Below are 23005 nucleotides of genomic sequence, written 5' to 3'. Positions count from 1 at the left end.
AAAGCTACATAGAATACCTTGTCTTTGATAAACTCTGCAATCAAGTTTGTACAGTATAATACTATTGACATAGACTTACAAACTAAGAGGTGATATTATGCAGTCATTGCATAGCAAAAAGCAGACTAATTAAGTAATATTCATATCTAATGTGCAAAATGCAGACCAAAAGGTAGCTATGAATTACTAGAAGGATAAAATGCCCTAAATGAACACACTAGTTTAACGCCAAAAATAACAAGATAAACAAGTACACTGAAGTTAAAGAGCCATAGTTTATTTTTTTCTATACATATATCTACACATGATAACAGAAGATGAAAACATCCCCTTTTAATAAGATCCAATCAGATAACTTATCAAGTTTAGACAGGACTAGATGTTAGACAGAGAAGCATTAAAAAGAATCAATCAAACAAACAAAAACCAACAAAAAATACTAAATAAAACATTAACTATTTCCTTTTTTTTTAACGTAGAGAACGTCAACTTTCTGATTTATTGAGAAAGTTTATAAAACATTGCCTGAAACACGACTATGAAATTTGATTCTCATTCGCATTTTCTCTAGAGGTCCATGTAGTATTGTTTTAAAATTCATTCTGTACCATGTATTATGCTTTTGAATTGATGCTTGCACCACCATTCTTCCCATCTCTGAAAAATCTTTATCTGAAGTTTTATTTCTAAGAATCAGATATAGTGATACTGACTAGATTTTTTTTAAGGGAGCACAGTACCTGCAAAATGGACATCTTGTATTTAAAGCCCTTACATATTGTTCCTACAAATATATTGCTACAGTAAAAATGAAATGTTATAAGTTTACTCAATAAAATCTATTTTCCTGTACATTCTTTTGTGTATGACGTTTTTGTTTTTTTTTTGTATTTAATGCTACATATATTACATCACTTATTGTAACAGTTATATATCAGCAAATATAGCAGTAATATACAGATGAACTTCTGTCTTAATATTTCACCATTTTTTACCTACCAAATATAATCCCATTCTTTATTATTTATGCATGACCTGAGCAGACCAGTCATTAATCTAATAGGAAACATCAGATGACATTGTCAAATTGCAAGCTACTGTACACTTAACCACTTTACAAATGGAATTAATTCCAAGCACTTTCTAGGTATTTTTTTAGGCTTTCCAGTACCAATACTTTTTTCCTTCATCTAGGCTCTAAATATGTTTTATTGAGCATTAAGTAACATATTAAGAGCTAAGAGGTGAATCCTAAACAATGTTTTATGATCAAAACTTTAAAAAAATAAAATAAAAAAAAAAAATGTACAATCTCATGCTGCGTATTTACATATATTATTTAAATACTATATTTTGTCTTTCTGCCATCCATAAATTTCAATCTAAAGCTTTTTTAATGTATCATTTTATAAAAGAATACATTCAACATATCTAAAGCTTGCGATTTTTTTTAACTCTCTAAAACATAGTGATTAGTAAAACCTATCTGTAAAAGCATCCAGGATTTGTTTGGATTACACAGGAGATAGAGGGGACTTGGGATATGCACTTGATTGTGCAACTCGTTTTAAATCTAGTCTAGTGACAACTTAATGCTTAGAACAAGACTGCAGTAAGACAGCAGATTAAAGCATTTGTTACCATTAGATCTTATGTGCTATACAGTGATAAACTGTACCTACAATGAATAATTTCCCTTTTTCCTTAAAGACCATTTAATATTATAAATCGGGTAGTTTGAAGTATAGAAGGGACAAAGGATTAGGAAAATAACATTTTATGTTACTTCGTCAAGGATTCGGCAAGTGGGAAGCTTTACATCCTTGAAAATATTATAAACAGTGGTTGAATGGTACAGCATATTATATGTAACATGGACTTTGTAAAGAATATTATCCTGATCCGCACAATCCATTGAATAAAAATATCTTTTTTGTGTCCATTTATAGTATCTCTTGGGGACAGTCGGTATTAAGGTATCTAAAATGCTTTCTGTTTTCATTATTATATCTTTCCCTTTTTACGAATCAGTTTGTTAAATTATATAGCATATATCGTTCTCTCCCTTGGACACAGGGTTTTTACATATACGGATATATTTTACTTCTGGTTAAATGAAGAAACGTTTTTCTTTAAGACAGAGGCAATGAAGCAAATAGGAATTACTGTGTGTGAAAACTGGAATCAATTCCCAGAGCAAAAGACAAAACAGAGCTAGATGAATAAATGAGGTTATTGGTGGGGAGTTGGGGCTTTTAACTGGGGCTCCCGGTTTAAATAGGTAGCCCAATAGACTAAATTAAAGATTCCAAAAAGCAACGGGAAGGCTATTCTTGATAGTCGATCAATTTTGCTGACGCTGTTAAAAGTTTTCTTGGGTTCTGCAGGTTTTGTTTCTGGCTTAACTTCTTTGGGCTCTATTGTTGCACTTTTAGCAATGGTTGCCAGCCCAGGGTCCCTTGCAATATTAGGGGTGTAGCTTGTAGCTGCAGCTGTGTACGTGTTATTTTTCTTAATGAGAGGATCCTTCACTTTCTTTGGCTGAAGAAAGAAGAAAATATTTTATTCTTACTGTTTTCTTGATTGATAATAAACTGAAAAAGCACCATGAACTTTTGCAACAAAAGAAGTTTATACCACAAATTGTGATAGGCTCTAAGTAAGAAGCTAATATTTGGGCACATGACTCATGCAAAATATTTAGATGAAGACATGGACAGAATCATCAGTCTGGATTACTTGTATTAGTTAAACCGATGTATGTGATTGATAAACTATAATGAGGACTTGTACTGATAGCTAGGCTTACTGATACACAAAATTACCTTTAATGGTAATTAGCAGTGATGATCAACTCAGAATTCAATGTTGCCTTAATCAGCTGTGCTACTTGTGCTAGCTTTCTGATGTTTAGACAAATAATGTTTTTTATAACGCATTCTAACACAGGTCATACATAAAAATATGCAATAAAAATATAATGTGATGATGCACTAAAAGAGTGAGTTATTTAGGAACAGGCAAATCTACTAGTCTTTTTATACTAAGGATACATGTCAGAAGCATATGAATTAAGGAAAACAAAACTGAAGTTCATGTTTGAGTGTTACAACTGCTTCCTAATGGATGAAATGTAATTCTGAATATAGGGCCCTAAAGAGCTCTTCAATTTTTTAGCTACCTAGTGTGGTATAGGCCAGTACACCTACTTGTATTGCTAAAGCAAGAACATATTGAAAAGCTTTCAGTGGAGAACTTATTGGAAAGAGTATCTAGATTGTGTTTTCTAGTATTTTACTTGTGGGGAAAAAAAAAAAAAAAAAAAAAAAAAAGTTTTGTGTGGGGATGCCAGCTGGAATTCAACTGTCCAGGTTGCAGACAGTCTGAACCTTTCTTCCAGCACTGCACAAGGATAAATATAGAGAAGAGATATACTAGATGGATAAGGACGTATAAAGAAAAACACCACTTATGAGAAAATAGGTAACAACAACAACAACAAAAAATAGAGGTAGCTTAGAAAATCATTAGGCCGTGTTTGCCCCAAAAAGCTAAAGCAAATGTTGATCATTTAGTCCTCTAGAAGGCAAACAATAATGCTACGAATAAAGAGAAATAGCCAAGTGTGATTTTTTCAAACAGCAAGCATAATTCTGTTTTCAAGCTGCAGCTATCCCAGGGACGAAGTATTTTTGTTGTTGTTGTTTTTTGTTTTTGTTTTACTATTTATAACAGATCAACTATAGATTTATAGCTATATAAACAAGCCATTAGGCTGGCTTTAGTATAAAAAGAAAAAAAATCTTGTTCAAGTGATGAACATTTAAGGAAGCAGAAGCGTTCCTGCAGGACACCTGAGAGCGTGCAGAAAAGCTGCAAAAGCATCCAGACAAATGGAGAGAGGCTTGTAGAAGCATGATATAGAGTCCTATGCAGAAGAAAATGTAGGCTGAATATTGCATATTTACTGTTGTGGGTTTTTTTGTTTGTTTTGCTTTCCTGAAAATAATAGTTTTATTTGAAACAAATTAAGTGGCTGGTTATAGTAACTTATGCTACCAGGTAGGCTATGTTCAAAAGGCAATATTTAATATTCAATTATTATGTTTTATTAATACCACCTATTTTATTAAAAATAGATATCATGAAGATAGGGGCAAAACAAAGAAGCAAATAAATTACTTTCAACTAAAGTATCATCAGTAACTGAAAACTCAGTATTGACAAACTGTCATGAAGCTCAATACCATTATTTATTTCACTTTGTTCCTCAATACTTTTATGTTTGTTCTCATGTTGTAAATGTCTTAATTTTATTTCTATTTTCTCATTGAGAGTCTTATGCAACTAAAATAGGAAAAAAAAAAAAAAAAAGATAAAGAATATTTATATATAGGCATACATTCCTGAATTAAACATATATATTCGCATACCAATGAGTAACATCTGCTCCTCCAAATATTTATTCTGCTGAATCTCTAATTTGTGAATGTTCGTAATAAGTAATTAGGCAAGTTAAAAGTCTCTTTCAAGATCTCTTAAAAAAAATAACCAAAATGAGCTTCCTCACAGAAGGAGCTCACATGATATTTCATAGGAAATCAGAAACTTTCTCTTTCATCCCATATGTACCCTCAACAGTTTATTGATGCATATGTGATTTACAGACTGTCTAATCCCATACCAAAGGATTCAATGTGATGTCCTTCATTTCCTTAAGGAATGTGTGGAACGGGATTACAGACTCCCAAAATGACCATCAATGCTTCCCCCAAAACAATTCAATTTCTCCTATATGCTAAGAATTAGGAATAATATTTTTTTTGGTAACAGGGAAAAAAATAGGAAGCAAAGGAAAGAAAAGGCTCTGTAGTGATTTATTTGATCATGGTTACATGGTAACTCTCTTTAAGTTGGGGAGCAATATAAGTACTGCAGTCACAAGATCTTCTACGTATATATTGAGGCATGAACACATTCTCTTGGTACAATATTAGACAATGAATTGCCTTCCCTTAAAAAAAAAAAAAAAAAAAAAAAAAAAAAACGTTTCTCCTTCCTGCTTACCTGTACAAGTTAAAATCCCAGAGCCTGTTTGCAAGTTTTGTTTTTTTTTTTTTCTCTATGAAAAATCAGACTTAGCATTAAATATTATCCAGAGACGAAGACTGCATATTGAGGTACTCACTGTCTAAGCAATTATTCTGTGTGTATGTGTAGAAATGCTGTGTGGGTGAGCATGAGGAAACTTTTAGAATTATTTAAATTGCACAGGAGCTCTGATAGGCTAAAATATACATAGATCATGCATGACATAATATGAGCTGTTGGAATAAATATTAAGTGTTACCTTTTCAGGAACGACACTTTTGCCATCCCATGCATAACCTCTCTTTGTGAAGTAATTCACTGTTGCGAATTCGATGAGTGCAGAAAACACGAAGGCATAACAAACCGCTATAAACCAATCCATAGCAGTGGCATAGGCCACCTTGGGTAGTGAATTCCTTGCACTAATGCTCAACGTAGTCATTGTTAGGACAGTTGTTACTCCTGAAAAACAAACAGTTTTTAGGTCTTTATATCAGTGGCTATATTTTGTTTCAATTCTCCACTGTTACAGTAGAAGTGAAAAACCCCTATTACTACCCCTAATTTTTATAGACCTCTCCACTTAAATTCACTTAAAATCAAATTTCAATTCCTGTGGAAGTTGCAGGTTCTTTGTAACATCCCTTCTACACCTTTGTTCTTTGACATTGTTTTACTGCAATGGTATTTTTTAAAAATGGGGATGGAAATAATATTTTGAGTTTTGGACTGGATGCTTCTTTATGCTTCATGGAATTTGAGGAATTATTGTTGCTGTTCCTTATCCAAACCCTGTGAATTGCACTGCAGATGTAAAAATTTCATATTTTTAGTTCTTTCTTGCAACATTTCTAAGATAATAAGATATAAAACTTAAAAACATATTGTTTTCATGTTACTCAGCCTGATTAATGGTAAAGTAGTTTATGTAGTATATGTTCCTTCAAACCTATACTCAAACATACTAAGCTTTATGTGATATATTCTTTATATTTAAGTTGATGGTTTTAGAGATCTCTGTCCTTTTATTTACTGATGCACTGAAAATAGCAAAGACCTTATGCAAGAACAGTAACAATGCGTTTGTATTTCTGATATCCGCTCGTCCCATTGCTGATGATGCTTTTTTCCCTAGTTGGCCATGGAGCTTTCACTGAGTGGCAGGGCTGTATTGAACTCATTCTCCCTATAGCAGCTTGAAAAAAATCTACAAGCATAGGCTAGACATTTACATCAAATCATATGTCCACAAGTTACCTTGACAACTGCAGTGTCACGTATTGAATGTGTTTTGCTAGTTCATCTTCACTGCACTAAGTGTTATTGAAAATGTGCAGTGGTCTAAAATAGAGTAAATAATGAACAATGAATGTATTTATGTACTGGTATAAAGGACTTGAATTTTTAGTGCCTAGTGAGGAAGCAATTTCCTTCCCCAAGAGACAACCTAATCTCATCTTTGACTCATTATTATTGAGCTTATATTTCTCTTATGTAGTAGCCACGCAGGTTTTATAATTTATATGGTCTGTGTTAACAGGGCTAAATAGTCTGTTTAACTGGGCTAAAATATCTAAGCTGTGCTTCTGCATATATACATGCATGCAAAATATTCTGTGGCATTTTTTCACTGCCATTAGGAAATGAAAAAGCCTATCTTGTTATGTTACAATAAAGCAAACACAACACTATTTACTAAATAGTGCCTTATAAGAGGAAAATTTTGAGATATCTCAAGATAACAGCTGCAACATCACACAGTATTATTTATTATTCATTATGAGACTAGCAAATTTTGTTCTCCATCTAGGGACAATGAAGTATGGCATTGCAAAATGCTGATCTGGCGTTTCTTTTTAAATGGCGTGTGCAAAGAGAGATAAAATAGTTACAATTTCAATAGCTTTGAGTACAGAGGCTCATAAAAGTCCCAGATCAGTTCTCAGTGATAAAACTTCTGAACTAATTTTAGACATTAATCTAAATCATATTATGTAAATCAAATTTAATTATCTTGTGCTTTAAACTATTCTTTTATGAATGCAAATCCATACATCTACCGAAAGTCTTTACTTGGTTCATGAGGTCTAAGGTTATGCAAGTTATGAATTATTTCCAGAGTCTTTGGGAAACTAAAGCAAAACTATGAAGAGAGCAAGAAAAAGGTAAATAAAAGCAGCTCTTGTTCAACAAGAGTTGACCAGTGTCTGCATGTTTCTCAACATCAGGCCTTGTTATTCTCTCCAGTTTTGCTGCGTACAGTGTAAATGCATATACTCTTTTCAGCAAAGCAGGAGGACCCATGGTATCTTGCCCCAGCACTGCCCCAAGTCAGGGAAATGGGTCTAAAAGCCAGCTTGGCTCTGTGTTTTTCCACCTCCTCCGCCAAAGATGTTCAGGTGTCCCACAAAAAGGCTAGGTCACATTCCAAAAATCTTAGGTTCTATTTTCCTTAACCAGATTTGTAATTTCTTTTTCTTTTTCTTTTTTTTTTTTTTTTTAACCTTTTTTTTGATTTGGTTTATTAGTTTAAAAAAAATTTTTTTTTTTTTTTTTTTTTTTTTTTTCTAGTTTTAAAATAAGTGTTTGCAGGCAGCAGTTAAAACACTAGGGACCAACTGTATAAACTTAGAATCCCTCAGACTCCCTCCTTACTGCATTCATTAAGTGGATCTTTTCACTGCTATAAGCACAACAGATGATCTCTGATTTCAACAGGAGACAGCAGCCTACAAAAGGGATTTTCAAGCTAAGAATTTTCAAAGGGCCTAAGGATGTCAAAAGACCAACACCTATTGATTAAAACTTTTTGACAATCCTCACTACGAAAACCATTGCCGTTTATCAGAATTTTTTTATTCATATATTTATTGTTTTGGAAAAGTAGAAATGGAATGGATTGTTTGAGATATTTTCAGGTCTAGTTTTACAGTCAGTTTAAAAGCTTTGGAACTTGCTTCTGATGCATTTTCACAATGAAACGCATTAACTGTTCTGTACTGCACTATGTACAGACTCCTGCTGTTCTCCAATATCATATTACACATAACCAGTTTTATCACAAAATTTCTTAAAATTATCTGGCATGTGATTTCCAAGGAGTTTATAGGTCTTTCTTACCAAATACAGTTCTTGCTGGAACAGATTCTCTGTTAAGCCAGAAGGACACCTGTGACAGTATCACTGTCATGATGCATGGCAGGTAAGTCTGAATGACAAAGTAACCAATCTTTCTTTTCAAATGAAAATGTGTAGTCATAACAACATATTCTCCTAAAAAGCAAAACAAAACAAACAACAACAAAAATTAAAGCTTTTATAAATAAACAAATTACAAGACCTTATAGGAAATCACTTTTCATTATAATCACTATTATAAAAATAAAAAGTCCTCAGATCAAATTGGGTCAGCTCTGAAGAAAATATTTAATCACAGAATCACAGAATCACAGAATCACAGAATCACAGAATTTCTAGGTTGGAAGAGACCTCAAGATCATCGAGTCCAACCTCTAACCTAACACTAACAGTCCCCACTAAACCATATCCCTAAGCTCTACATCTAAACGTCTTTTGAAGACTTCCAGGGATGGTGACTCCACCACCTCCCTGGGCAGCCTGTTCCAATGCCTCACAACCCTTTCAGTAAAGAAGCTCTTCCTAACATCTAACCTAAAACTCCCCTGGCGCAACTTTAGCCCATTCCCCCTCGTCCTGTCACCAGGCACGTGGGAGAACAGGCCAACCCCCACCTCTCTACAGCCTCCTTTAAGGTATCTGTAGAGAGCGATAAGGTCGCCCCTGAGCCTCCCCTTCTCCAGGCTGAATAAGCCCAGCTCCTTCAGCCGCTCCTCGTAGGACTTGTTCTCCAGGCCCCTCACCAGCTTCGTCGCCCTTCTTTGGACCCGCTCAAGCACCTCGATGTCCTTCTTGTAGCGAGGGGCCCAAAACTGAACACAGTACTCGAGGTGCGGCCTCACCAGAGCCGAGTACAGGGGGACGATCACCTCCCTAGCCCTGCTGGTCACACTATTTCTGATACAAGCCAGGATGCCGTTGGCCTTCTTGGCCACCTGAGCACACTGCTGGCTCATATTCAGCCGACTGTCCACTATCACTCCCAGGTCCTTCTCCGCCTGGCAGCTCTCCCATAATACAGGTTCCACCATTTAATACTAAAGTTCCACTAATAATACAAAACTAGACAGTTCTGGGAAATGCTAATTAAATTTGCATCTTTTTCATCTTCTTCACTGAGTAGTGAATAAAAGTCTGCATTAACTGGTGGCTGTTTAGGCCTCTTGTGAAAGGCTTCATTCCATTAGAAGATGGAAACACAGTGTAATATACACATGTAAACATCAAACAATGACTGAATGGAGGCAGGAAGTCAGAAATGTTTCAGTAGGACCAAGCTGTAGTAATTGTTGATGTGATTATGTTTGTATTATCACTGTTTGTGCTTTATCTGCTTTGAAGATTAAGCATCCCTATACCACTAATTCAGTACCTTACTAAATTAATATTCTCTCCCATTGTAAATGGCCAATGCAAGAATAATGTATAATATTTTCATTACCAGTAACTTTTAAGGTGCTACAAGAATATATGATCTGGGAATTCTAATTACATACAAAAGGCATCTTAAGTGTTTATATAACTCTATAAACAATTTCTTCCAGAGGACAGCAAATATTTACAGACATTATTGACAACATCATTGAAAACAGATTTTGAAAAACAGCATATAGACTGGAAAAGCTGTACTTGTGACATATTGTTCACCATAGATTGACTCTTTATTCAATAGACATTAGCTTAGGAAAGAAACAGGTAGAAATGTGACTGGATGAAAACCTCTGTCTAAATTAGAGATGATGTGAAATTACAATTATTATTCTCTTTTAAAATGTAGGCAACTGGATAGAGAGTGTTGCACTTGTACGGGAAAAGCTTAAATTGGATTGAAAAACTATGTCTAGACATTGACTGCTTATGCACTGAGCATGTCAGATGCCCTTTTCTTTAATTTAGAGTGTAAAAGAACATTCAGTTGAACAATCTTTCTCAATATATAACCCTGAGGAAATCTTATAAATAAGATGTAACAATACTCCCTGTATGTTTCAACATAAAATAGAAGTCAGTAGCAAAGGACAGAAAAGAGAACCAATTGAGAGCTAGAGCAAAGGATATACAAGGAAAATCTTCTTTCAGAAAACAGGACTTCAGGAACAGTATGGGGGGCAATGACTTGATTTTTACCCATTGTTCTGTAACTTTCACCAGAACAACCTACAACAGAGATTATAATTTTCTGAAGGGTGCCAGTCTTAGCTAAAAAAAACAAACAAACAAACAACAAAAAAAAAACTTAAATTTAATCTACTATAATATGTCATTGGAAACTATTTTAATGTAAACTATTTTAATATAAAATGTTCACAATGATGTGTCAGAATTAATACAGTGATTGTAGCTGGCAAGCTGAACACAGAGTGAACACACCACTCTGGTCTCAAGCTTTACTTAGCTGCTTAAATTATGAAAGTATTTTTAACCTCTGGAAAATGAGAACAAGATTCAAAGCATGAAGGCAATTTAAAAGACAGGGATTACTCTCATCTGTTAAGACAATAGTTCTGAGCTAGAAGTCAGTTAAAGGTAATGCCATGAGCATCATAGGCAGAACATAGGCCTAGAATAATGCTTACAGTTCAGTTATAAGTCAAAAACATTTTTTTTGGTATCCAAAATACCAGTGGACTGGAGTCATTTATTAGAATATAATAGATCTTTAATGGAATTTACTTAAATAACTATAAGAGATTAAAACACTCCAGTTATTTACTGAATCTTCAGTTTTCCATATTTTGTCTTTAATTAAAATGCATGGCCACATGACAGCTGCTGACCACTGTCCAACTTCCAACCAATTCCTCTTCCATGCAGAGAGAAGGGGGTGCTCAGCCTAGAGAAGAGAAGCCTCTGGGGAGACCTCATTGAAGCCTTTCAATACTTGAAATGGGGCTTATAAAAAGGATGGGGAAGGACTCTTTACTCAGGTAGATAATGAGGGGACAAGGGGGAATGGTCTTAAACTAAAAGAGGATAGACTTAGATTAGACATTAGGAGGAAATTTTTCACTGTAGAAGTAGTGAGGCATGGGAACAGGTTGCCCAGAGAAGTTGTGGATGCCCTGTCCCTGGAGGTGTTCAAGGCTAGGCTGGATGGGAGCCTTGGGCAACCTGAGGGGTGTTGGAGCTAGATGATCTTTAATGTCCCTTCCAACCTGAGGCATTCTATGATGACTGAATAACTAGATTGTAAAAGCATTTTAGTCTTTGAAAGACTATCTTGAAGACAACAACAATTGCAGATCTCTTTTCATGAAAAAAAAAAAAAAAAAAAAAAAGAATTTGTATTTATCTTGTTCTAGACCCTGAACAAGAAAAAGACTCTCTTGTCTGTTTGTCAGATGAGTCAGTCTCCACCCCTCTAAAATCAGGGAGGGATTTCACAGTTTTCATTGTGTATGTCATGTCTTAAAACAGAGAATATCAGAGGATAAAGATATGCTGGAGGATTGTGTTGAGATAGCTGCCCAGCTATCTGAATGGGGAGAAAGGTGACCATTACCCACTTCTGACCCTACCATTATTTTGATGAAGGCAAACATCAAGAAGCACTTTTCCTTGAGATGTTGAATTTGAAAACAATCAATGTTTCTTCCATTGTATATTCTTATCAGGTATTAATTTAAGACAGTTGCAAGCTTGGTTACTAAAAGATTATTTAACAGGTTCAGTTTTAGTTTTGATAATCATTGTATTTAATTTTTTGTAATGTTTTTCTGCATCTAAACAATATATATATTTTTTAGTAAATATTAATAGCACTTCATTTCACTTTATGGATTGGCATGGTAAAAATTTCAGGCAGAAAAAAGGAGGCAGAATTCAAACCTATGAAATATCATGGGCAAAGGAAATGTAATTTAGTTACTTCATGGAAATATATAAAGAATTTTACACTTTTTATGTTTGCCTTAATTCTATTCAAACATCTATTATCTGACTGTCTTAAGAATTTAAAGGGTGCTTCTCACAGTACCATCTAACTACCCTGAATTATATCTGGTATTATCTGTTCAGTTTAAATATGTTCCCAAGTTTATGAGTCTTTTCTGTCTGTCTTGCTGCCCTTAAAATGCATTGGGTAAGCAGGGAATTGGCAATGAGTGCAAAAGCGCAGCCATGAAGGTTGCTGTGGTCTCTCTGAGTGAATAGCCTCTGCAGAGAAAGAGCAAAGAGCTCAGGATCCTTGCAGTCTCTCACAAATTACACTGACTTGCCAGGAAAGGGCAGGTGAGGTGAATTACTGGCTCCAAATAAATCAATATTTCTGTCTGTGGCCAGGCCAAAAGTTCTGCTTTTCTTTCTCTTTGACCAATGCAGACCTCAGTGCTCAATAATGAAAGTAGTGAAACTGTGGAAGCAGTTGTGTTGATATTTCTTAGGCGAAGTCATTATTTCTGCCATCCCGCTTACTTTTATGATTACATCAACAGAAGCTTCCAAGCAGTAACCTGAATAGTGGTCCACTGGAAATTTTAGTCTATAAGAAAATTTGTTAGCTTAATAGGTTGCATGAACATATACTGAGAAGCTAAATAAAAAAATTATACACAAGCTAGGGTTCACCTTAAAATGACTCACTTTCCTTTAAATATTTGTTCATTTTATAAATGACAGATTAGAAAGTTTGGTATAGGCAGGTACAAGTGTACTTCTTTAGTTCCATTACAACTCCAGGGGCATTCAGAGCAATACAGTTATGTCTAATGGAGTGCTTCCCTCTGATTCATAGAACATTAATTCCAGTCAACACTTCAAGATCTTGTTCATTCTCAAAGTTCAGTTTATTACTGTGTTCAGATTTTTGTGCCTTTCCAAAGTAATAAAAAACAAACAAGCAAATAAAACAACAACAAAACACACCCAAAGATTAAATCTTGAAACAGAAAATGCAAAGTGTAAAATTTTTTAGCCAGCTTCAACATTATACTTAACTAATACTGAAAACAAGGGGTATATCGCTATATTTGTGTATCTCACTTTTAATAGTTTTGGAGTAAAAGCTGGTGGTAGCATTAAGGTACCTAAATACTATGGATGTTCCAAATGTTTGGTTTGTTTGTTTGTTTGTTTTAATTTGCTTACATATTTTTTTTCACTTTCTAAATACAGAATCACAGAATCAGAATTTTCTAGGTTGGAAGAGACCTCCAAGATCATCAAGTCCAACCTCTGACCTAACACTAACAGTCCCCACTAAACCATATCCCTAAGCTCTACATCTAAACATCTTTTAAAGACCTCCAGGGATGGTGACTCCACTACTTCCCTGGGCAGCCCGTTCCAATGTCTAACCTCCTTAGGAGACTATATGCTTTTTTTCAGCATCTTATTTCACTGCCTCCAATAATATGATCTTTGAGGTCCCATTTTGCTATAAACTGGCAAACCTTTTTCACAAACCTGTACTGGACTGAACAATTCCAGAGTCCACAGTTTGTCCAAGCAGATCATACTGGTTCAGTCGAGAGCCGTCTTCAGCCACAACCACTGATCTTGCTGGTTCCCGTGTCCATTCATACACAACCTCTGCTCTGGTATAAGCATCTAATTTAAAACAAATATGTTGCATTTCAGCTTTTGTCCATCTGCTGCCATATGTCTTTAACAGAAGAAGGTTTTGAGCAGTACTTTGAATACTTAATACTCTGTAATCACTTGCAGAAAACCCACAATTAGCATACTGGAACTTTCTGATTATGGGGAATATAAGTGATTTTACAGGTCTATCCATATTATGATCAGCTAAATAGCTGCTGTAGGGCTGGATTAAGGTTTTCCCTCAATGGTGTTGAAAGTCTTTCTCTCCCTTACATCATTCCCACCTATATAAAATCTGAATAACCAGAAAGGAGAGTTAGACATGGAATTTCATGGGCATGCAAGGAGGACTCCAACTCTAATTTTTAACTACTATAAAGAAAGATGAGCCCCAGTATTTTTAATTAGTGGTGGCTTGGTGATGTCTGGGCCACTGTCAGAAAATCCTTTTCAGAGTAGCTCCAGTGACCTCTCCTTCAGCCTGGCTAGAACTCTCCATTTTGTTATCACCCTTTCACGGTGCCTTTGCTGTATAACAAGTATAGCAGATAGTTCTGAGGCTGCCTAGGCTCACATGAGTTTGAATCACAGTGAATCTCTTTTCCTGTTTGGTTATTTCTGGGGAATGCTCACACTTATTCAAGTTCACATTTATTTAAGTCCTAAAAAGAGCAAAAGAAAAACACTGTATTTTCCAGACTCAATTAGTCTAGCATGTTACATAGATAATTCAGTAGTATCCTACATATATCATCCAGGTGTTTTCTGCTGTTATTAGTGTGTTATTTCTGTTATTTCATGAATTAAACTATACATAACATTTTTTATCTTAGTACTGTAATATTCTTCTGCCATTTTGTGTAGTCTGCAGTCTGACAGCTCTTGCTTTGAGCATTCAGGGTGGGAGTTAGTTGTCTATATACAGGCATTGAGTGTCATTCTTGGCACCTAGGAGTATCCAAGACATGTATGGGACTGAATGTGTGATTAGAACCTACGTAAAGCTTGCACCCACCAGAGACAGCTGGAAGCCAGATGGGACATCTTAGGACACCTAAGATGGTACTATAAATGTGTGTATAGGTGACTAACTGACTCCTACCTGCAGGATGAGATTTTCTCTGTGCATTTTCAGAACAGGCAAGCAGGAAAGGGAAAGGAACAATCTGATTCCATTGACCTCATTTGTGAGTTAATAATTTTATCGCATCAGTGTAAAAGGTAACAGTAATTAAATAGGTGGTTTTGAATGGAGTGTGCTGGTAAATTAATTGCATGGTATTTGATCCTACATTATTGAAGTGGAAGGTTACTTTTGCCCTCAGACTTCTTATTCCCTAAGCACTATAACATATACTTAGCTCTTTTGGAAGCAGTGGTAAATGCAAATCTACTTCTTAATAATTCTGACATTAAAAATAATGGACACAGTACATACAAGAATTGGCCTGCTAATCTAGCCAAATAAAATAAAAAAGGGGGAAAAATATAATATTAACTTTCAAGCATTTTACTTGTTCTGGATCACAAGAGTAGTTTGGAAGAGAGGGGACTGATTTCCTGAGCTGCTGGGAAACAGTGGATTAGGAGTCAGAGGGAAGGCATCATGTTCATCAGTGCTGGAAATGAGTTCACCCCACCAGGCTCACTTCTCCATTTCCATCATGGATGGTCTGTTCTCCCTCCTACCCTCAGCATCCAGTTGACACACTGCGTAAATTCAACATACCCTTTTGCTCCTTTCAGTGCTGCTTTCCAGAGTGGCCTTAGTTTTAAACTGGCAATCAGATTTTTGTGGGAAGAGTTGAGGACAGCAGCTGCCTTTCTGATTTTGTTATGCCAACATATGGCTTTTTGTTGTTCCAGAAGCCTCTTTAGCATTTTTCATATTGTATTTACATTGGAATAGCCTCTAGCTCAAACTGCTATTTTGGCAAATCATTTCAGCTTTGGAGCTGGGTCAAGCATTTGTTGGCCTCTACAGTATCGGCAGAGTCCTTGGGAGATATGCCACTTCTTCAGATGTGAGGTTTTTCTGTATCCAGCTTCAACAAGAGATGAGTAATAGTGGAGGATATGGAAAAACTCTTATCCAATTTAATTCAAAACAAACACTGCTGGGCAAACACTACCTTGGGGAGCTACTAAGTCTAGTATTGTAATCTGCACATAGTGTCTTTCATTACAAATGAAGGTCTTTTCCAGTAAATTCTTCCGTCCATTAAGATGAATTTTATGAATTGCTTTAGTTGTTTGATAAAAATGTCCCAAATGTATTGAAAGGAGATTCCCACTGAAAAAGCAGCAATTAAGTTTAAGAACTATTCTCTTTTTATATGTACAATTGTGAGACCTATTTTCATAACATGCCTGAGTCTAGCCATCTGTCCAGTGGGAGATAGTTATATTTGTATCAATACCTAAATATTCAGATAGAAATATTTTATAATCTGATAATTATGTTGTATAATCTAATGGGAAGGATGGGAGAGACCCATATTTAAGGTCCTCTTTTGGACAGTGAAGTCCCCAAGCAGTGTTTGCAGTAAAAGCATGTTGCAGAAGGCACTCCCCCAGATTAGAAACTCCTTTTACATTAGTAGCAGAAAGCAGAGTTTCCCTGAAAAGGCCTTGATCTTGTCTCATGGCCCTTCACAGCATTTGGATTTAATTGCTTTTTTAGGTCCTGCTAATAACAGCTGGCTTGAAGGCCATTTGTGTTCAAAACACAAAAATACTCTAAATAGCCTGTAAAATATAATGGTCCATACCTGCATTCTGAAATTAGAATGTTAGTATTCACCTCTGACTCTGGTGTAGAAAATGATATTTTAGTTAGAAATAACTCTGATTTATATATATATATATTTGATTTAAGAAAACTAATGTATATAACGATTAAAAAAAATATTTTACAGAAAAAATAGATAGAAGTGTAAATTCAATCTGCTAGTTCACATTTATACAAAACCTGTTGATGGTTTAACTTTATGTTACCAAGTTTTATGCACAATTACTCATCTTCCTATCTTCCAGATCCAACATACAGTCAGCATAAACTCCTTAATGTGCATTTTAAGAGAAATGCAGCTCTGCAACCACTTCTGATGTAACTGGGATCCCGGGTGATTCCAGGTGCTCAGATCTGCTGTTATTGGTCCAGGACCCAGTGCCCTACATCAATTAACACTTTCCCCTCTTCTGTGTCACAGGAGATTTGGAAAGGTTTACTGGATGTGCTGTAAGAAAACTTAACATCCAAATAGTAAACTATTCCTGTCAGTTATACTCCAACTTTGTATGAGCTTTTTGTTCTGTAAATCTTATCTAGGAGGCTAGTTGGTCTTCACAGACAAAAGATCAGTCCTTTCTCATTGTAAACGTAGAGCTATTCAGCCCACTGTAAATTATCACCCTGTTTGGTAGCACTTGAAGAATGAATTGGGTGTTCTGTTTGTTGACTTCTAAAATGTATCAAGCCACTAAGTACCTATTATCAGTGAAATGACCCGTTTCTACTAGAAAAAATAGCCACTGAGGAAACAATTTGTACACTATTACATTTTCCACATATTTTTCTTCTATGTTTGTGTTGAATCAACCAGAGTAAAACAGCTCTTCAATTTATTTATTTAATCTTAAAGAGTCGTATCAGGGATTATATTTAGTTTATGGAAATAATATGTTTAGCTAAGTTTCAAAGTATCAGTTACAGGTTGGCTGCAATTCAAATCAAAATTTTTGGGAGAAATTTTCGGTTTATTGTAAGTGGTGTCAGTTATTACTCTGATTTCAATTACATTATATTTGTTCAGTGTGTTCCCTAATCTAAGGTCAAAAAATGTTGCAAGTGTAGGACTCTCTTAGGAGATTTGTGACATTTTCCACTTCCAGATGTATCACGTGATTGTAATATGAATGGTATTGCAGTGTAAAACAGAAATTATGTTCTAAACATAGTAAGACTGTGGTAGGGAAACTATTTTTACCTAAATCAATTGAGTTATCCACAGTTCATATTACTTTTCTCTATAAAAGTGATTTCAGGACTTAAAAAAAAAGTAAAGCAACTGTAAGATTAATATTTTCTAAGCTATTTTTCTAGAAGTTGAGTGCTACCATTTTTCTATCTTTGTGAATGTCCAAGTATGACACTGGAGGATATTTAAGACACGTATTTAAGACAGGAAAATACACAATTAAAACCTTTAAGTTTGTTCAGTTGCAAAATACTTTTATAAAGTGGTCTTAAAATGGAGAAACCTCAATTTAAAAATAAACTTACAGCTTCCAAATTTCAAGGGGCAAGCATGTGCATCCATAGGAAAGTCTTCTAAATGCATTGGACACTCTGCTCTCACAGTCAATCTATAATGTGAGCAAAAAGACACATTTATTCTAGTTTCATAGAAATAGCAAATAGACTTCTGTGAAGACACATAACAGGCATTATTATAATTTTATGTGATTAATAAACGGCTAGAACAGGCCCTGTCTAGGGGTGCTGACAGGCATGTGTAAATACAGTAGTGGGACTGAGTCTGCCCTCTACCTTGGCTTACTACACAGCAGAGACACACTCAGACGTGTACCTTGGTGTGAAAATTAAGTTCTCTTAGAAACTAAAATCATTTCCCTGCTACTGTCACTCAACTGGCCCATTCTGGTTGTTTGGACATTTGCTGAAATCATTATGATGCTATTGGCTTGGATGCAAGCATGTTGCTTAATATGAGAAGTTAAGTAAACTAGAAACATTCGCTGAAACAGTCGCGTATCAAACATCAGCAAGGAATGGACAGTAACACTTGAATACCAGGCAGAAGACTGCATTAAAGCACTTGCAAAGATGAAGAAACAGAAATGGTTATGGTCAAAAATGGAGACGTGAACCACGTGCTGCCATGGTAGTGTTCTTGTGGATTAAATCCCTAGCAGCCCAAGCATTTAGGTAGACCTGGACTTGTCTAAGTACTAGCCAACCATATTCTACTCTAGCCTAGGGAGCCTTGAATGATGTTTCAGATTGAACACATTTGACAAACTTCCAAAAATCCTGGAGACTTTGTTTTCTCCAAATATTTGTATTGCTTTTAAAAGCATTTTTAGAATTGTGAAAAGAAAGTTCAGTATTCACCTACGTACTAAACTATGCATCTTGACTTTGAGTCAAAAGATTCACGAACATGTAGTTTGGTAGAGACAATATACCATTTCTTTCATTGTTTAATTAAGGTCTATTTAATCCAGAATGTTTTCACCACTGTGTATCATCATTATTTTCAAGGGATATATTTACCCCATTGCTGACAACTGGTTAGTTCAACTTGTTATTGTCATGGAGAGAATACCCCATTTCCAGTAAGAATGACGTCAGTACAGGAATCTTTCATACCCCTAACATTTCAAATACTATAGTGTATTGTTTCTACAAATGGAGTAAGAAACGTCCATTTTTAGATTCTCATGTTCTGTATTACCAAGAAACACAAAAATGAGAATGTGCAATGAATTCTCTGGTCATCTGCTAGTTCTTGGAATCTGCTTTCTATAGGAAGCGAAGATTAGAGACCCTTATATATGATCTAGTAGGCCAGATTATATTCAACTTTCAGTCTTTATTCTACTTCTACTGGAAGTGGTCAAAGCCAGGCTGGATGGGGCTTTGGGTAGCCTGATCTTGTGGGAGGTGTCCCTACCCATGTCAGGGACATTGGAACAGGATGGTCCTTAAGGTCGCTTCCAACCATTCTGTAATTCTGCTTTGCTGATGGAATACTTGAAAGCAGCTCCAAATTAAGCTCTGCTAATTGATGGATTCCTAATACTCTACGTACCTTTTAAAAATCAAGTATTGAGATGCATCCAGGACATGTAAAGGTGGCACAGCAGGAGGAACAAAATTAACACTGCAAATGTCTGTTTATCCATCATTCTATAACGTATTGTGAAAATAATTAGCAAGAATCAAATTATGCTGAAAAAGGAACCTGTTTCCTGTTTGAAAAATATCTTGTTTTACCAAGTTAAATTGTCAAACTAAATGAAGGATATAATATTTTATAGCTCACCTCATTGTATACAGCAATGTCCCATCCTCTGTAATTCGTAATAATTTATTTGGCATCGTCATGTTATGAGCCACTGACTTCTTTCCATTGTGGAAAAAGGTGTCAGGTGTCCAAATTTTGCTGGCCATTAAATTGTTTAAACGGAGAACAGTCATAGGTCCTTTGAATTTTAATCTTTCATCTTTCCAGCTTTGGCGGAAAAATACATCTATAGTGTATTCCTACACCAATTAAAAAAAAAATGTAATATTGCCATATGTTGCAATACAAGAACTTGAAAGTTATATTCTTACTGTTCCCTAAAAGCAAGACTATTAATGAAATTAGTAATTACCAGAACGTTTATTCTTTATATTACTTACAATGTATCTGAAGCTGGTTATTTAACAGTTATAATACCATTGCTGTGTTCAATAGAACAAATGTTGGGAAGAATAGCATATCAAAAGTTAAACAAGAATTTGAGGTATAATATAATGGAAACTAAATATTTTGCCCTTTTCTGCCTTTCCTTTCACCTCCATAAAACTGTGATTTGAAGCTGTGGATATTCAGCCATTATGCATAGCCTGTGAAAAATATGTATCTTAGAATAAAATAAGCGTGGTGAGACAGGATCTTACTAGATCCTTTTGTTTTAGGTGTCTCATTAGCATAAAGAGGTAGTCAACCTGTGAAAAGTTCACACCACTAGAATTATATAGTCTTATTTATGAGATGTGAAATGGTTCATTGGTCCATAACACTGGACTCAAGAGAGCACAAGCTGAGGATTGCTTTGGACCAACAGTAATAGTTTGGTTATGCAAGGACTGAGGCAATGGGGAGGAGATGCATTGGCTGACAGTGTATATAGGGAGAATAAAACAAACAAACAAAGAACTTACTATGAAATGAAAGAATTATTTTTTACAAAGCAATAGAAATGAAGTTAAGAGGGAGACAGTGAAGTTAGGAAACATGTTGGTGTATCATAGATAAAACATAGAATACTTTCCCACTCTTATGTGGTAAAAATGTGGAAAACTCCTGTGGATGCAGTATAATTTAATATTTACCTAGGGAAAAATCCCATTCTAACATGGAAGTGTTGTATGGGATTATCCTATGCCTTCTATCACGCATGGTCGAGATTTTGTGATAAATATCAAAAGCAGCTATTCAAACACTGTTCAAAATTAATCTGAATTACAATCATTTGGCTGAGAAGCTGAACCTTTGCTGAGATCTTGTGCCAAAGTCTGATGGCAAATCCTGAAGGAAAATGGCTCTGGCACACACTGCTATAAGTAAATGAGTTTCCCCAAGGAATATGCTAGTAAAGAGAAATATTCTGGAATGAACATTTAAAATCTGCCCATAGCAGACTCCTTCAGACTCAAGAATTTTGTTTTAACAATTTGTAACACTCTTTACAACATAAGCAAGTGTAAGCTGTTTATTACTCGTGCAACTATCAGCAAGCAACAATAATGAGTCTGGCAGTGGCTTTTCGGTTTTCAAGGCATGAAGTGACTAAATAAATTTATTGTGGACAATAGTAATTTTATGGGATGGACTTTGCTGTCTTTTTTTTTTTTTTTTCTTTATATCTGAGACCTGTGAATCATGTTGATGCATATTTAATTGCAAACATAATAGCGTTTCCACTTTCTTAATCACGTGCTTAGTGTGCTTCTGGAACCGGGATTTGTTCAGAGGAAGAGGCGTTAAAAAACTGTATTTTCTCAGTGTTTTACTAGCTCCAAAGATTTCATACACACATGGGAAAGGTAAAAGACAAGCCAAGAAGGTGGTATCACTTCAGTGTGCATTCCCTTTTTATTTCTAGCAACTGCTAAGTAGGAGGTGAGTGGAAAGTGTTACAGTTTGAAAGAAGGGAGTTTGGTCATTCCCTTTATATGAACACAAGATTTTTAGGTTGGAAAAGATCAAAGAGTCAGACATTTGGTAAGGAATATGACAGCAGAAGACAAAACTCAATTAAAAATTAGCTGACAGGTCATTCTGCACACAAACTCCATCATTTTTGGCTGAGCTTTCTCACCTCCTTAGCTTTCACTACCCGTTTTAACATGTACAGTAATTTCCCTCAAATGAATCCTGACACATGAATGATATTTAAGGTCTCTTACTCTGATTAGAGCTTTCTCCTACAGGAGAGTGCCATGCAGAACAAACTATGTACTAGAGCACTTGTCTATGTGCAAGCAAATGAGATAAAATTCAGAATAAATTGTCCACAGAGGAGATTTTTTATCTCTTAGTGTGTAAGTAAAGAAAGAAGATTGCTATCTGCAATAAATTGTATAGCATTGAATATTTATAATATTTTGCCTTACATGTGAGATCCAGGCAGGAAATAATTTCATATTTTATACATTCTCTAATTCACTCATCTGTTCTCTCTGCCCAGAGACTGTTTATATACAGGATAGAACACACCATGGTCTGTATTCTATTAGGTGCTGTACAGGAAGGTACGAAGACAAAAATTCTTTCCTGAAGAGCTTACAGTAAAGAAACAGTGAATGGAAGATTACTAGAAAAACATCATTTTGTCCTTATGAAAATAAGTGTTTATATGGTTCTTATTTCAGATAATATATATCAACATTTTCACAAAATGATAGTGACGTGAGAACAGACAGTTATCTGATCATTAGTTCAATCCACCATCTGAGAGATCATACCAGAAAACTTGGAAAGTTCTTCCAAAATTAGATGTTTTTATTTTTAAAAGTGCTTTTCTACTGTTTAACTTGATTCCCAGGTTTAAGACAGAGCCAAGGCATTCTCTTTATAGAATAGCAGATTATGTCTGTGCTGTTCTTAAAAGAGTGTCTTGAGAGTGGGTAGGAACACCATGTACTGCCTGATATATCAACCTACTCTCTATATAACTGCCTCATTGGATTCCTGCAAGCAGATGGTCTAGGTATGCTGGTGTCTCACTGTGGCTGTAGTTTCATAACATATGGCGTCAGCTGGAATAGCTCATTCCCAGCTCCCATCCATCAGTCCTGGGCCCAGACAACAGCACATCCTTCCCCTGGTGTGCCAATACAGCTGCTAGTGAGGCTTCCCTGTGACTATATCCCATAATACCAGCAACACTGATTGTCAGTTTGTTAGCCGGAGCTAATTTGGGGTAGCCCTCAAAT

At 35.4% G+C, this 23005-nt stretch overlaps 1 protein-coding gene across 5 annotated transcripts in view; it reads right to left on the bottom strand.

The window, feature by feature from the left end:
* Nucleotides 1-256: 256 nt before the first annotated feature.
* The window catches only part of GABRA1 (gamma-aminobutyric acid type A receptor subunit alpha1), a 43368-nt gene continuing 20619 nt past the window's right edge, over nt 257-23005 (bottom strand). For all 5 annotated transcript variants that reach the window (XM_035338285.1, XM_035338283.1, XM_035338287.1 and 2 more), the window contains 6 exons: nt 19842-20062; nt 18056-18138; nt 13633-13776; nt 8212-8364; nt 5351-5553; nt 257-2541 (listed from right to left, as the gene is read on the bottom strand). In XM_035338285.1, the coding sequence (XP_035194176.1) occupies nt 2233-2541; nt 5351-5553; nt 8212-8364; nt 13633-13776; nt 18056-18138; nt 19842-20062 (1113 nt within the window). In that variant the 3' untranslated portion in view covers nt 257-2232. The remainder of the gene's footprint in view (nt 2542-5350; nt 5554-8211; nt 8365-13632; nt 13777-18055; nt 18139-19841; nt 20063-23005) is intronic.

Source organism: Oxyura jamaicensis, chromosome 13 (assembly GCF_011077185.1).
Source record: "Oxyura jamaicensis isolate SHBP4307 breed ruddy duck chromosome 13, BPBGC_Ojam_1.0, whole genome shotgun sequence".
Classification (NCBI taxonomy): Eukaryota; Metazoa; Chordata; class Aves; order Anseriformes; family Anatidae; genus Oxyura; species Oxyura jamaicensis.
Note: the sequence above shows the minus strand (reverse complement) of the source record. Positions and strands in the feature narration are given on the sequence as shown.